The 12,568-nt window shown below is 43.5% G+C and overlaps 1 protein-coding gene across 1 annotated transcript; it reads left to right on the top strand.

The window, feature by feature from the left end:
* The first annotated feature begins 2,863 nt into the window (after positions 1 to 2,863).
* LOC143156279 (fatty acid-binding protein 5) lies at positions 2,864 to 8,168 on the top strand. The gene is made up of 4 exons (XM_076329493.1): positions 2,864 to 3,006; positions 5,900 to 6,072; positions 7,052 to 7,156; positions 7,279 to 8,168. The coding sequence occupies exons 1-4, from the start codon at positions 2,931 to 2,933 to the stop codon at positions 7,327 to 7,329; spliced, it is 405 nt and encodes a 134-aa protein (XP_076185608.1). The 5' UTR covers positions 2,864 to 2,930; the 3' UTR covers positions 7,330 to 8,168.
* Positions 8,169 to 12,568: the final 4,400 nt, after the last annotated feature.

Below are 12,568 nucleotides of genomic sequence, written 5' to 3'. Positions count from 1 at the left end.
CATGGGATTAATTTGCAAAACATCAGATTTTTCTAAAAATTCAGAGAGATTTTTCGCTGTATCCTAACAGTCTGCATTTCAGAAAAGAGACATAAGATTCTTTTTTCTTGTTACATCTTATATGAATTTACATGCCTAGACCTGAAAAATTTGTAAGGAGAATAAATCAAAACAAATGACTTGTGGGAGGATTCAAAAACATAGCAACGTTCTGCACAGGTAGGTAGTTGGAGCTCCATGTACTTCAGATCCAGGAATACTGTCTCACCACTAGATGGAAACACTGGATTTTACATCTTCTGCTGCATTATCAGCACTTACACCTGAATACTATTTGCATATCGTATGCCATCTGCAGGCACCACTGCAGAAATGTGGATCCGAAATTCTTTGCTAGCATACATGGAGTAAAGCCAAGATTTCTATTTCTAGAAATTGTCCCCGTTTTACAAGACTGAAGACTTCCTGATTCCTGAAGGATGGTTCTGTTTGATCCCTAATCTAACTGCTTTTCATTTATCCTTTCTGTAAGCAACCAGAAAAAAACTGCAGGACAGACAGCATTTTGGTTCTGCTACTATGAATTAGGTAGTAAACATCAGCCTAATTTAAACTTTATTCTGAAATCTCTTGCACAAGACCAAAAATAAAGATAAAAGTGGAAGGAAGTTGAAAGTCTTGCGTTTCAATGCACCTACTCAATGACAAAAAAAAGCAACGTGGCTTGCTGCCTTATAAGCAGACACTATAGTGTTGCTTGCATATTAAAAGCAAACATATAGTCAGAGAAGTGGAAAGTAATTAAAGGCAGCTCTGTAGGGAAGGATAGTTAAACAGAAGGATTTTTTAAAAAATCTCAGTTGAAAAATGAGCTGGTTACTTATTGTGTGACAAACCCGACTTTTTCTAGAAAGTATTGAACCTTCAAACTGATTCAGTTTAGCTCTACTAAGTTGCATCACTGCAAAGCATAAAGGGAAGCGTCCTCCTTGCACCAAAACATTTGGATTCACAGCACCTTCTCATGTTGTGAAATTCTGGAACCGGCACAGAGACCTTGCTGTCTTCTCCGGTTTTGACACCTCAATCTCAAACTCCTCCACAAAAGTACTAGCAGAGAAACATAGCCATGGCTACTCCATGAAAAAGCTCCAGGCACTAGGCGTATCTTCAGATTTCTGTTTTTCTGGTCAGGAGAAAGTAGCTCTGGGTTTCATCCAGTCTGACACAAGGACAAACGAGGCAGAGATTGGCATAGCCCTGGTAGTGGAAACAAATCTTGGGGATACATTGGAATTGGCATTTCTGTTGTGACTTAGCAATATCAGCTTTCTGACAGAATATGACAGTAAAGCTCTCTGCTCACCTGACAGAATTTGACAAAAGATTGGCCCAACCCTCACAGGGCCTGGTAACGGCGTATATTTTATGGCGGTACTTCTGCGCCAGTGTGCCGCAATGGCAACCGCTGGGTTTTCCTTTAAGAAGTAGTGTTGTGGTTTAACCTGGCAGGCAGCTAAACACCACAGAGCTAAACACCGGTGGGATGGGGGAGAGAATCGGAAAAAAAAAAAGTAAAATTTGTGGGTTGAGAAAAAGACAGTTTAATAGGACAGAAAAGGAAGGGGAAATAATAATAACAATGATAAAAGAATATACAAAATAAGTGACAGTGATGCACAGTGCAATTGCTCACCACCTGCTGACCGATGCCCAGCCAGTTCCCGAGCAGCAGTTGCCGCCCCCCGGCCAACTCCCCCCCAGTTTATATACTGAGCATGATGTCGTATGGTATGGAATATCCCTTTGGCCAGTTTGGGTCAGCTGTCCTGGCTGTGCCCCCTCCCAGCTTCTCGCTGGCAGGGCATGGGAAGCTAAAAAGTCCTTGACTAGTGTAAGCACTGCTTAGCAACAACTAAAACATTAGTGTGTTATCAACATAATTCTCATCCTAAATCCAAAACACGGCACTGTACCAGCTACTAGGAAGAAAATTAACTCTATCCCGGACGAAACCAGGACAAGTAGGAATTAGGGTATCGCAGTTCAATATGGACTAAAACGAAGGTACCAAATCTGCATTTTTCCAGTGCTAAAACACGAGGTTGCATTCAAGCTCTCATTTTTCCTGTGTACTGCAAGTACCTGCATTAGTTCTGTGTTCTGATTGATTTTGTTTGCTACCTGTTACCTATCTTTTGCCACCTGTAACAAGTCTGCTCCCAGGTCAGCAGCAAGCTACAGATTGCTGTAGTTCAGTAATACGTGATATACCAGCGGGACTTGGGGGGATGCTGGGAAGGCCTGCAATCAAACCCAATAAACTGTTTTGGGATGTTGGCTCCTTATTGCTCTGTCTCTGTGCCACATGATGCCCCATGCTTGCTTGTTCCTGAAAAGCATGATAAATGAAATAATTTAGGGTTCGGTGCCCCAGACTGCAAAAAATTCCCTGGAGCCCAAATCCTGGAGACTGCTTTTGGACCCCATGGGTGCCAAAGTGCAGCTCACTGGACTCTTTTACCGCGGTAGGCGCCGGGTGGTGTCTGCATCCGAAGAAGCGTTAAGGCTGCGACATCCCTTGGCGGGGTGGCTCCGGCAGCGCCCCACGGTTTCTGGGCGCAGCGTGCCGTCCCGGGGAGCTGCAGGCCCGGGGTGCAGGCTGTGTGTTTGTGTGTGTGTGCGTGTGCGGGAGGAGGGCGGGCAGCGGCGCGGCGTGCCCGCTCTTGCCGCCGCCGCCGCCGCCGCGGGCGGGACTCGCCGGGCGGGGGCTCAGCGGGGAAGGGGCCGGGGCGCGGCGGGCACCCCATTGGCTCTCCCCGGCGGCACATGTCGCCGGCCCCGCTATAAAGGCGGCCGCGGCCCCGCTGCAGCTCGTCCTCCTGCCTCCGTGCTTCCCCAGGGACGCCGCCAGCCCCAGCGCCGCCGCCATGGCCATCGATGCGTTTTTAGGCAAATGGTGCCTCATCTCCAGCGAGGGCTTCGATGAGTATATGAAGGAGCTGGGTAAGGAGCCGGCGGCTCTGCGCCTCCGGGAGGGAGGGATGCGGCCCCCGGCCCCGGTAGCCCCGGGGACGTGCCGCCGGCCGGCGAGGCTCTGTCCAAGGTCCGCGGCGGGCGCGGCCCCGGAGCTGGGCCGGAGGGCGGGGGGCGGCGGCTGGCGGGGGGGTAAAGCCGGGATGCTCCGGGATGCGGCACCGGGGCCTCCGCGTCCTCCCGGCGCCGGGGAGGGAGCGCCGGCCGGGAGCAGACCCTTCCTCCCGGGATAGCTGCCGCCTCCGGCTCCGCGTCCTAAAGATGTCGGCAACCCTTTTTGCACCGTAATTGCCGGGAGGCAGGTGCCGGTGCCAGCAGGCACATTCCCGCCGCCCCGTGCTGCGCCTTCCGGGGTGCTGCCCAGCCGCCCCCTCCCACCGGCAGCATCCCGGATTATCAACCGGTGCCAGCAGCCCGGCTGAGATTAGGCGAGTTTGCTCCTCCCTCTCCGGGTAATGCCCCGGCGCGGTGGGCCCGGCGCCGGGGCACCTGCCGGAGCCGGCTCCGCGCTGCCCTCGCCGGGGAGTGGGGAGGCGGATGGTGGCGGCTCCACGCCAGCGCCGCTGCCAGGGCCGGGCCGGGCTCACACCGCCCGGGGTGGCCACACACAGGCCTGCTGAGCCAGGGCTGCCTTGCCGTGAAGTCACCTTGGGTGTCTCCTGACGAGAAAGCCAAACTGGATCAACTGCCTGTGGGTAACCGACAGCTGACTGCACTGCCAGAGGCTGTTTGTATTCTTCTGTGGGTAGCACCCTTATCTCAGGGGGATAGTCCTGGCTTGTCATCCCTGCTTCCAGATTGCTGTACATTTTGCAACGTGAAGTTACTGAATCAAGAACAGACCTAGCACCAGTACCTTCCTCTGCAAGTTCAGATTTACCACCTCCCTGTGAGCATCCTGGCCAACAGGTGATAGACACCTTGCAGCGTCTTTGTAGCCCAGGAGCTATTATTTTCTGCAATTTATTCACTGCTGAAAGCTAGGATACTTTCTCAAGAGGCAGAGGGTGTGGCCTTGAATGTCTTTGGAGGGAGGAGAGGAAGGAATGTAGGTCTTGCACTCTTCGTGTAAAATACAAAAGGCATCACTGCATTTACACTCTGCAGTGGTGGCTGTAATTGCACCTTGTGAGAGGCCTGTCAATATGTCATAGCTATGATGTGAGAAAGCCTTCTGGACTGAGCCCTTTGGGAGACTTTGGTGGAGGAAATTCAAGAGTTAAGCTCAGCTCAGTTCAGCCATGGATTAGGATGCCACGGTGCTCACGTCTAGCAGCCAGGGCTAGGCATGTGCCAGATTGCAACTTCAAAGCAGAAATTAAGTGCTGCAACTGCAGAGCACCTCCCATGTGTAGGTAGCAACTGAATGTTGTTTGTTTGTTTTTAGATCGCAATCTTAAACCAGTCACTTTTCCTTTTTACAATTGCAATTTAGGCAATTAAATTTACTCCAAGTCACACTTTAGAAGCCAGTCCTTTATTGGATCTCACCCTCGCTGACTACTTAGGAAACTCTCTGCCTTTGATCCTACTGATGCACCATAAATGAGATTCTGCAGATTCTGCTCAGTCAGTATAAAAGAACATTCGAGGATAAAGAAGTTTGAATTTCACTCCTTGCCATATGGAAAACATACGCAGCTCATCTCTGTTTAGTTGGATTCCAAGGCGTGGCTCATCAGATAACTCACTGATTATTCTGGACGACAGCAAAAGGGTGGGCGGGGGGGTCACCGTGACAATAACTTCCAATTCTGGTCAGAAAAGCTGGACTGAGGAGGACTGTTTTTTTCTCTGCAGTCTCAAGCTTAAGGCTCAGTCCTGGAATCTCAGCTGAGTCTGGAGAAGCAGTGGCTGGGAAGTACTTTGTTATTTCCACCTCCCAAGGAAACTGTAATCTTTGCTTTGTGGATTCAGCCCTCACCCAAGTATCCTGTACACCCCAGGGGAGTGCTGTGCTGTGATGCGACAACATTTTCTAACTACACCAGCTGCAGAGCCGGACACCCACTGACTTGGTGGCACTTTCTGCTCCATCTGGTTGCTTATAAAGTCTTGGTTCAGATCGGCACTTTCTGCTTTGATGGATTCATCTTTGTTGCCTGACTACCCTCTTATTCGTATCTTCATCCTTCAGATCAAAAAGACTCAAGCAAACCACTCAGACAGTGCACGCAGGGGCTGAGGCAGGGTGAATCTTTTTTGCTGAAGAGTTTTGAGGGCTGCTGTCTCCCGATGATGAATTTTCAGTCATTCGCAAAGCTCATTTCTCTCACAGTCCTTTTTTTTTGCGTGTGTGTAAGCACTATTTTGCATGGTAGTGGTTTTCTAATTCACAAGTCCGTACTTTGGATACAGGATGTAGAAGATGAACTTAGATTAAAAATTGCATGTTTGCAATTGGGTACAGAGCGATGGAAGAGTATTTCTTGAGTAAGTTGAAATAAATATGCAGGTGGATTAATCTGTCAGTTAAAAAATCATCTGTAGAATTTTTGAAGTGTTCAGAACTTGAAGGGAATAATTTTATATTAGTTTAAGCTTTTGTGCTTGTTTTCCTGTTTATTGTTTATTTCTGTTTGTAAAAACTCAATGCTGAGTTTTGGGACATCTGCGAGTCCTCCAGAAGGCAAAATAGATTTAACTTTAGCTCCCTGAGGAAGAATAACCCTTCAAATAAGCTTTTTTCCCTCTTCATCAGTGGATAATTTAAAACATCCTCTTTCTTTGTGGCTCTTGAGCTTTGATTCTCAAGTGTACTTAAGGGCCTAATTAAATGGGAATTAGGTATTTGAATTCTTGTGTGGCCCTAAGCCTTAGGGTTTAACTGACTTTGTGACACTCTGTGCCTCTTGCCTTGCAGGTGTGGGTATGGCCATGAGAAAAATGGGAAGCATGGCCAAACCAGATGTTTACATTATTAAGGATGGGGACACAATCACCGTAAAAACAGAAAGTACCTTCAAAACTTCACAGTTCAGCTTCAAGCTTGGTGAGAAATTTGAGGAAAATACCTTAGATGGCAGGAAAACTCAGGTGAGTATACCAGTCTTTCTACTGAAAAAACACAATTCTTTGGGTGTTTTACAGATGGAGACGCTATTTAAAAATCAGTTTTGACATCCATACTAACAATGCTTTATTTGATGAACAGCTGTCGCTGTAAGTCTCATTGAAATAAATTTTTTTTTCCTGGATTAAGCAACTTCCAAAGAGGGAAAAATGCTGAAACCAATAATGTCTTGTGTATTTTGTTGTTTTCAATTTGTAGCAGAAGCATTGTGTTAATAAAACTAACAGACCTCTAAATCCATGTTAAAGCCAAATGCCACTTCATTTGAAGCCTGTGGAAAAAAATCCCATTGATGTTTAATCAGAGGCAATTCAGCCCTAGGGTTAACCTTTCTGCTCAGTCTCATATTTGCGTAACAAGAGAGCCTGGTTCAGTGTGCAGTGGGATAACAGACACACAAGGCATACATGTGAATCACAGTCCCTAATCTCCAGTTTCAGAAGGCAAAGAGCCTCGCCCTGCACCAAGTAGGGAGAATATTCATCCAAAAGGAGGTTAAACACAAAGAAGCCCTCAAATATGTCTCTCTCATTTCTTTGTGTGAGTGCTCTCTGTGTACCCCCTCCCCCCCCCTCCAGCCACACGCTTGCAATTCATCTATTATTGCAAGATCAGATAAACGTTACACAAAAGCTCAAAGCCCACGTACAAAGAGATTAACAGAGAACATCGTCTGCTCTTGTTAACTGAAATTGTGCACGCTGTCAAAGGTCTGCCTGATGCAGGAATGTGTCAGAGCAGTGAGTGAACAAGCAGCGAGCTACTGTAAGAAGAGGATCAATAAAACGTTTAAGATAATATCCTGGCTTTGTAGACATCAGTGGCAAAATTACTGTTGAGTGAGCTGGGGTGGGAATTTTTTGTTTGGAATAAGGTGTTGGAAAGCCTCAGTTTCCACCAAACGTCATGGGTAAAATATTGATGTTCGGGTTCTTCTTTCAGACCCTTGTCAGCTTAAAAGATGATGGGTCATTGATTCAGGAGCAGGAATGGGATGGCAAGAAGACCATAATAACACGGAAACTAGTGGATGGACAATTGGTGGTGGTGAGTTCAGTCTCGCTTTCTGATCCCTGAGTGCTGCTGGCCGGTAGCCTGAAAAGTAAAAGATCTTTTTCCTTATAGTCTGTACTGAGGCAAATTAATAAATCCATCTCTTTATCTTCTAGGAATGTGACATGAATGGTATCAAGTGTATTAGAGTCTACCAGAAAGCATGAGGACACCTTCACGTTCAGTAGGAACTTGCTACAAACAACTCAGTTCAGTGGACAGAGCTCCTTTACACTCCGTATTTTCCTTTTCCCTGTTTTCTAGTATTTCAATGGACTGAGTAGCTGAGTGCAATCCTTTTTAAAAGCCGTGGTGTAACTATTATGTAACTATTCTGAACTTATGAGGCTATTAAATAAAATTGTCAAATATATGAAGTGGAAATGTTGTTACTATAGTGGAATTTTAAAGTGAGGTTTTATAAAAACTCAGTTTGGTTTTAGGCTCTACTACAAACTGCCTTCAGTTCAAGATAATGCAATATATGGCAACGAACAGTTAATAGCAAGCTGAATTTTGACCAGCTTCCTTAATTGCTAAGGTAGAAAAATCTGAAATAGAAAAATCATTCAGAGTTCAGGCTCTAGAGTTGTTTCTAACTTGCATGTTACAAAGTAAATAGAATTGGTGGGTATAAAAAAGAGATAAGCTTTGTTGGTGTTTAAGTAGAGGAATGTATTTTGAGGGGTTAGTTCGTTTTTTCATGTTTCAAACCCACAAACTTAGCTGAAAAAATATATTCTGGTGAGCCAACAGACACGATAAACTTAAGCAAACACATACATGCTTTACTGAAAGGAAGTCTTATTTTGAGAAGACTCTTTGTTTTCCTAGAAAAATTCTTATTTCCTGTCTAGTAACATTCTAAAAATTCTTAACCAAAATCTACTGAAATACTGCCTAAAACTTAAAACCTCATTTTATTTTTTTTTTTAAACTAGCTTGAAACACCTAGCAATGGAGTTTATATGCTTTAAAGTGCCATAATAAATAATCAGAAACATCAGTGTCTTGAGTATTACTGTTACACTGGTTGGGAAACTAAGCCTATGATGCTACTATTCTTCCAAAGAGATGTCGGATCAGACAAAATTAAAAAGGTTTAGGTGAATTTCTGTCACACCAGTCAAACATGTCCTAAAAGTGAAACTGTTTGGTGACGGGTGATGGGGAGATTTCTATCAGATTCAGAAGCTTGTGGGATCATGCAATTGCACGCTTCCAGTTTGCAGCATCAGTCGTTGCAGAATCCATTGCTACTTCAACCCTACTGATATTTTAGCTGCTCAGTGCATGTATCATATTACTGAGCTTACCCTAATAGCAGAAAAGTCTGTTCTTTTATGTTCATCGTACCAACCATGGAAAATTACTTTTCCCATAATTTTGGACCATTTACCCTTTTCATAATTTCCTGACTCTTTATGAATCATCCCCTTTACCTATGTCATCTGAAAGAATTTATAGCTGGAGCATATTTCTTGCAATTTTATTTTTTCATGATCTGCTTAAAAGTAAATATTTTTCCTGGTCCCCTAATGTCTCCTTCTTGAGTTGGCCAATCTTCATATCGCCTTAATTTAGTATTTTTCCTGACTTTAACGTGAACCCTGAAGATCTGTGCCGTATTCTTATATGGGACATTAGAAACAGTTTTTTTTGGTTTTAGGGGAAGGAATCTCCCCATAGAAACAACAGAAACAGAAAACAAACCGATCTGATGAGGAACCTGGTAAGTTTATGATCAGAAATATACTAAATAGTAGCAGGAGAATGGGTGCAGCAATCCATGGCATGATATACAAATCCTGCCTCCCTTCCAAAAGAAACAACACTACTGCTTTAAGCGGGACATTATGCTGCCTTTGGGGTCACTGGTCTATCACTTACCACTGCTTGTTTACTCTTCTGAGACTGGGTAGTGTTAATTGTTTATCTTCATTTGAATGGAAAAAGCTTCCAATGTCTTTTATAGGACATCCGTTTTGATTACAATGAGATCACTTCTTGTAAAACAAAAGGCAGAAGAGTATCTTTTTAGAGCGATTTCCTTTGGAAACAAGGCTTATAAAGTCTGTTTGTGTGTGTGCGTGCTCTCTGATTTCAGCCACATGTGAAGTAGAGGCTAGAGGTCCCAAGGATAATTATTCTTCCACAAACGTCATGAAAATAGGTGGCCTGATGAAGGAGATAGACCATTAAAGTGCCTTGATGATGGAAAGACTGCACATGGAAATGACACTTTGTTTGACATTAAATGGAAGAAAAACATTATAAGCCCTCTTGGCACACATAAGAAGTTATCTTAAACACAAAAGTTGACCAATGGTAAGACGCAGATCAACAGGAAACTGGAATTCTTTAGAGTTAATTCTCCAGAACTACTTAGGCTTACATATTTATTTGCTTTATTTTGATGTTCGCTTCAGCCTATGTTGCTGATAGCTTCAATGTAAGTGTATTGTGACCTGGAACTACCATATATACAACCTGTTTGTATTAGATAAGACCATATACTTAAGACGACCATTGTTTTGTAGCACTGCAAGCCAAGATTTATAATGCTCAAGACTTGAAAATAGAATTCATTTCCAAAATCCTTCTATTTGTTATTATACAAGCCAAAAGTTTCACTCTTCATGAAGTGTGTATACACCACGTTCTCATCACTGTAAAATAACCAATTGTCCTGAGATTTGAATAACTCTCTGTAGTTCACTGTATCACATAAGATGGCAGAAAATAAGACTTCTGAGAACAACTGAAAAAGAAGAAATTACGCATTATCCATCCAGGACAGCTTTATAATGCTACAGAATTATGAAATAAGGAGACAAGTTCTGTTGTGACATTTTAGTGCATGTTTTTGAAAATATTTTGGAGGGATAAAAGAAACACGTTCAGCAAACTGAAGCTGCAAGTAAAACTTGCTCAAAGAGAAGCAGTTTCCATATCCACTCCAAGACACGTTCATTTAAAGTCATGAGCAGTGTCCAATTTAAATCTTTATATCTCACTGTCTTCTCAAATTGATGTAGTTCTGCTGTTTCCATAGAAGGGGGTTTTGTGGTTTTGTTTGTTTTTTGTTTGAGTGGGTGGGTTTTTGGGGGGGGGGGCTGGGTGCGGGTTTTTCGGTGGTGAACTGGGGTAAAGGAGTAGAAAATGAAGTTGTTTAGCAATTTAGATCTGATATTCTACCACATTAGGGAAATCTCTTGTCTGAGCTCTCCAGGAACACTAATGAAACAGCACTGTGCTTTGGGGAGACCGTACTGGCTCTATACAATGCTCAGACTATCAAAGATTTTCCTGTTATGGTTTGCTTATATGATTTATTTCAAAATTGTTATCCTACTCTGCCTGCAATCTCTGCAATTAATACTGGCCTTTCCTCTTCCTCTCCCCTCCCTACCTCACACATGCACTTCAGATCAAAGTTTTTTAAAAAACAAAGTCAATGATGGGAAATCTCTCAGTTTTCTGAGGTTATGGTCCCACTGTCAGCTGTCAGCTCTCCTAAAAAAAGGCAATGATTATTTCTCCGAGTGTGAAGGTCAAGTGTAGGAAGATAGTTTTGCTCTGCCAGTGGCTACTTGAGCAATATTAACTGTGAGACTCAAACATCCAAAAAGAAAATGAATCATTGAATAAACACTATTTTTTTTTTCAGGTTAGAACCTAAAAATCTAGTATTGTTCATTCTAGTGAGTATAAACAATAATCAACCTTGTCTACTTTTATATAATATTATGTCCAATATATTCTGTTGTTCATAAAGCAGTCCATTCAAGGTAACTTTTATTGAAGTCAGATGCTGAAAATAAGTGCCCTGTAAGTATCTTTCAGGGTCCCAAGGGGCCTTGACCGCGGGGCTTCCCCTGACCCCTGCCCATGAGCCCAGGAGCCCCATTTCAGCTCAGCCTGGGGCGTCAGTCCATGCCTGAGCTAGTTGTTAGAGGATCAGTCTCCAGCTCAAATACCTGCAGAATTTACACAAAAATTCCTGCATTAAACTCATTTCTATGAAGGAACTGCCTTATAAAGGGCTTGTATTCTACTTAAAACTGTTTCACAAAAATAAAAGCAGTAATGCGGGCCAGCTCCAATCAAACTTTTGTTGGTGACTCCTTCCCTGCCTGACTATGTGCTAACACAATGAATGGATTAGAAATCCTTTGCACTATGTTGATTATTTGTGCTTGTAGGGGATAAAAATCCCACACAGTGTGATAGTGGGTGGGAGCAAGTTAACATACATTGATTATTCTTTGATGCCTCATTTCAGTCCCATTGTTCAGCCCTGGGAGGATTTAGCACTATTTTCATAGTTTTTGGAGAAAATCCAGCATCTGTGTAAACACATTTTTGTCCCATGGTTCTCCTTCTAGCTTTGGCTTTTCAGCCCTTTTACATCAAATTAAGATTTTGTTGACGCTTCCCAGAATGGTTTTACTTCATACTATTATTTCAGAGGAAAAGGAAACATTATTAGAAACCCCGCTCCCAAGAGTGAATTTGGCTTCCTTTCCAGCAAAAGTGTTTCCAAAATCAATTCCCTCTACCAGATGGTCGTAATTATATTCTGGAGATATTTACAGGTGAAGTCCATTATAGTTTTGGAAGAAATGTAAAGTTTCAGCAATAAGTGCAATCCAGAATCAGTTTCAGATAATGTCCTGCAAAAATCTACTGAATCCCAAATATTATAGTTGAGACTTTAAAATAAATAACACATTTGTCATTAATCACAGATGTACACTCTGAAATTAAACACCAGAAGACAAATATCCCACTCTGAGGACCATGCATACTACTTATCTAGGACTGGACATTTGCTCTCACATGCATAGCATCTGGTTCCCTTGAAAATTCGTGCTTGAAATCAATGAGTCTACCTTCAGAAAAGGCATTTGCTAAGGATGCAGCTCAGCTCATTGTGCAGTGCAAGTGTCCAACAGGAAATCAAGGGACTGAGTGCAATTTTCAGGCTGGGCTGGTGGTGCATTGCTGCTGCACACCCCAGGGGCGTTCTTGCTCTGTGGCTTGATGTCTTCTGGGGCCATGTGGTATAGTCCTGTATGGTGAACAGCAAATTTGAAGTCATAAAAAATAGGGTAGCCTGCATCTCTTGACCTCAACAGCAACCTTGAACTGCGACCAGAGAGTCCATGACAGGGAGTTTCTGGAAACTCCGGGAGTACAAGGGCTCTTCGGGTACATGGAAAGCTGAGCTGAAGGCAACTCAGACTGACTCCTTGCTCTAGAAATTATGGCCAGGGCTTGTTATGCCTTTACAATTTAATTCTATAAGTAGCCCAGTGAAGTAGAGGAGTAGCAATTATTCCTATTCTATTGAGAGTGCAATTAAGGCAAAATATCATCAATACTTTCCCTTTCCAAAATGTG

This window comes from Aptenodytes patagonicus, chromosome 2 (assembly GCF_965638725.1).
Source record: "Aptenodytes patagonicus chromosome 2, bAptPat1.pri.cur, whole genome shotgun sequence".
NCBI lineage: Eukaryota > Metazoa > Chordata > Aves > Sphenisciformes > Spheniscidae > Aptenodytes > Aptenodytes patagonicus.
Note: the sequence above shows the minus strand (reverse complement) of the source record. Positions and strands in the feature narration are given on the sequence as shown.

Coding starts and splice junctions, on each gene's coding strand:
- LOC143156279 (XM_076329493.1), top strand. CDS start 2,931: ATGGCCATCGATGCGTTTTTAGGCAAATGGTGCCTCATCTCCAGCGAG. Junction 3,007..5,899: donor TGAGTATATGAAGGAGCTGG/GTAAGGAGCCGG, acceptor CTTGCCTTGCAG/GTGTGGGTATGGCCATGAGA. Junction 6,073..7,051: donor TAGATGGCAGGAAAACTCAG/GTGAGTATACCA, acceptor TTCTTCTTTCAG/ACCCTTGTCAGCTTAAAAGA.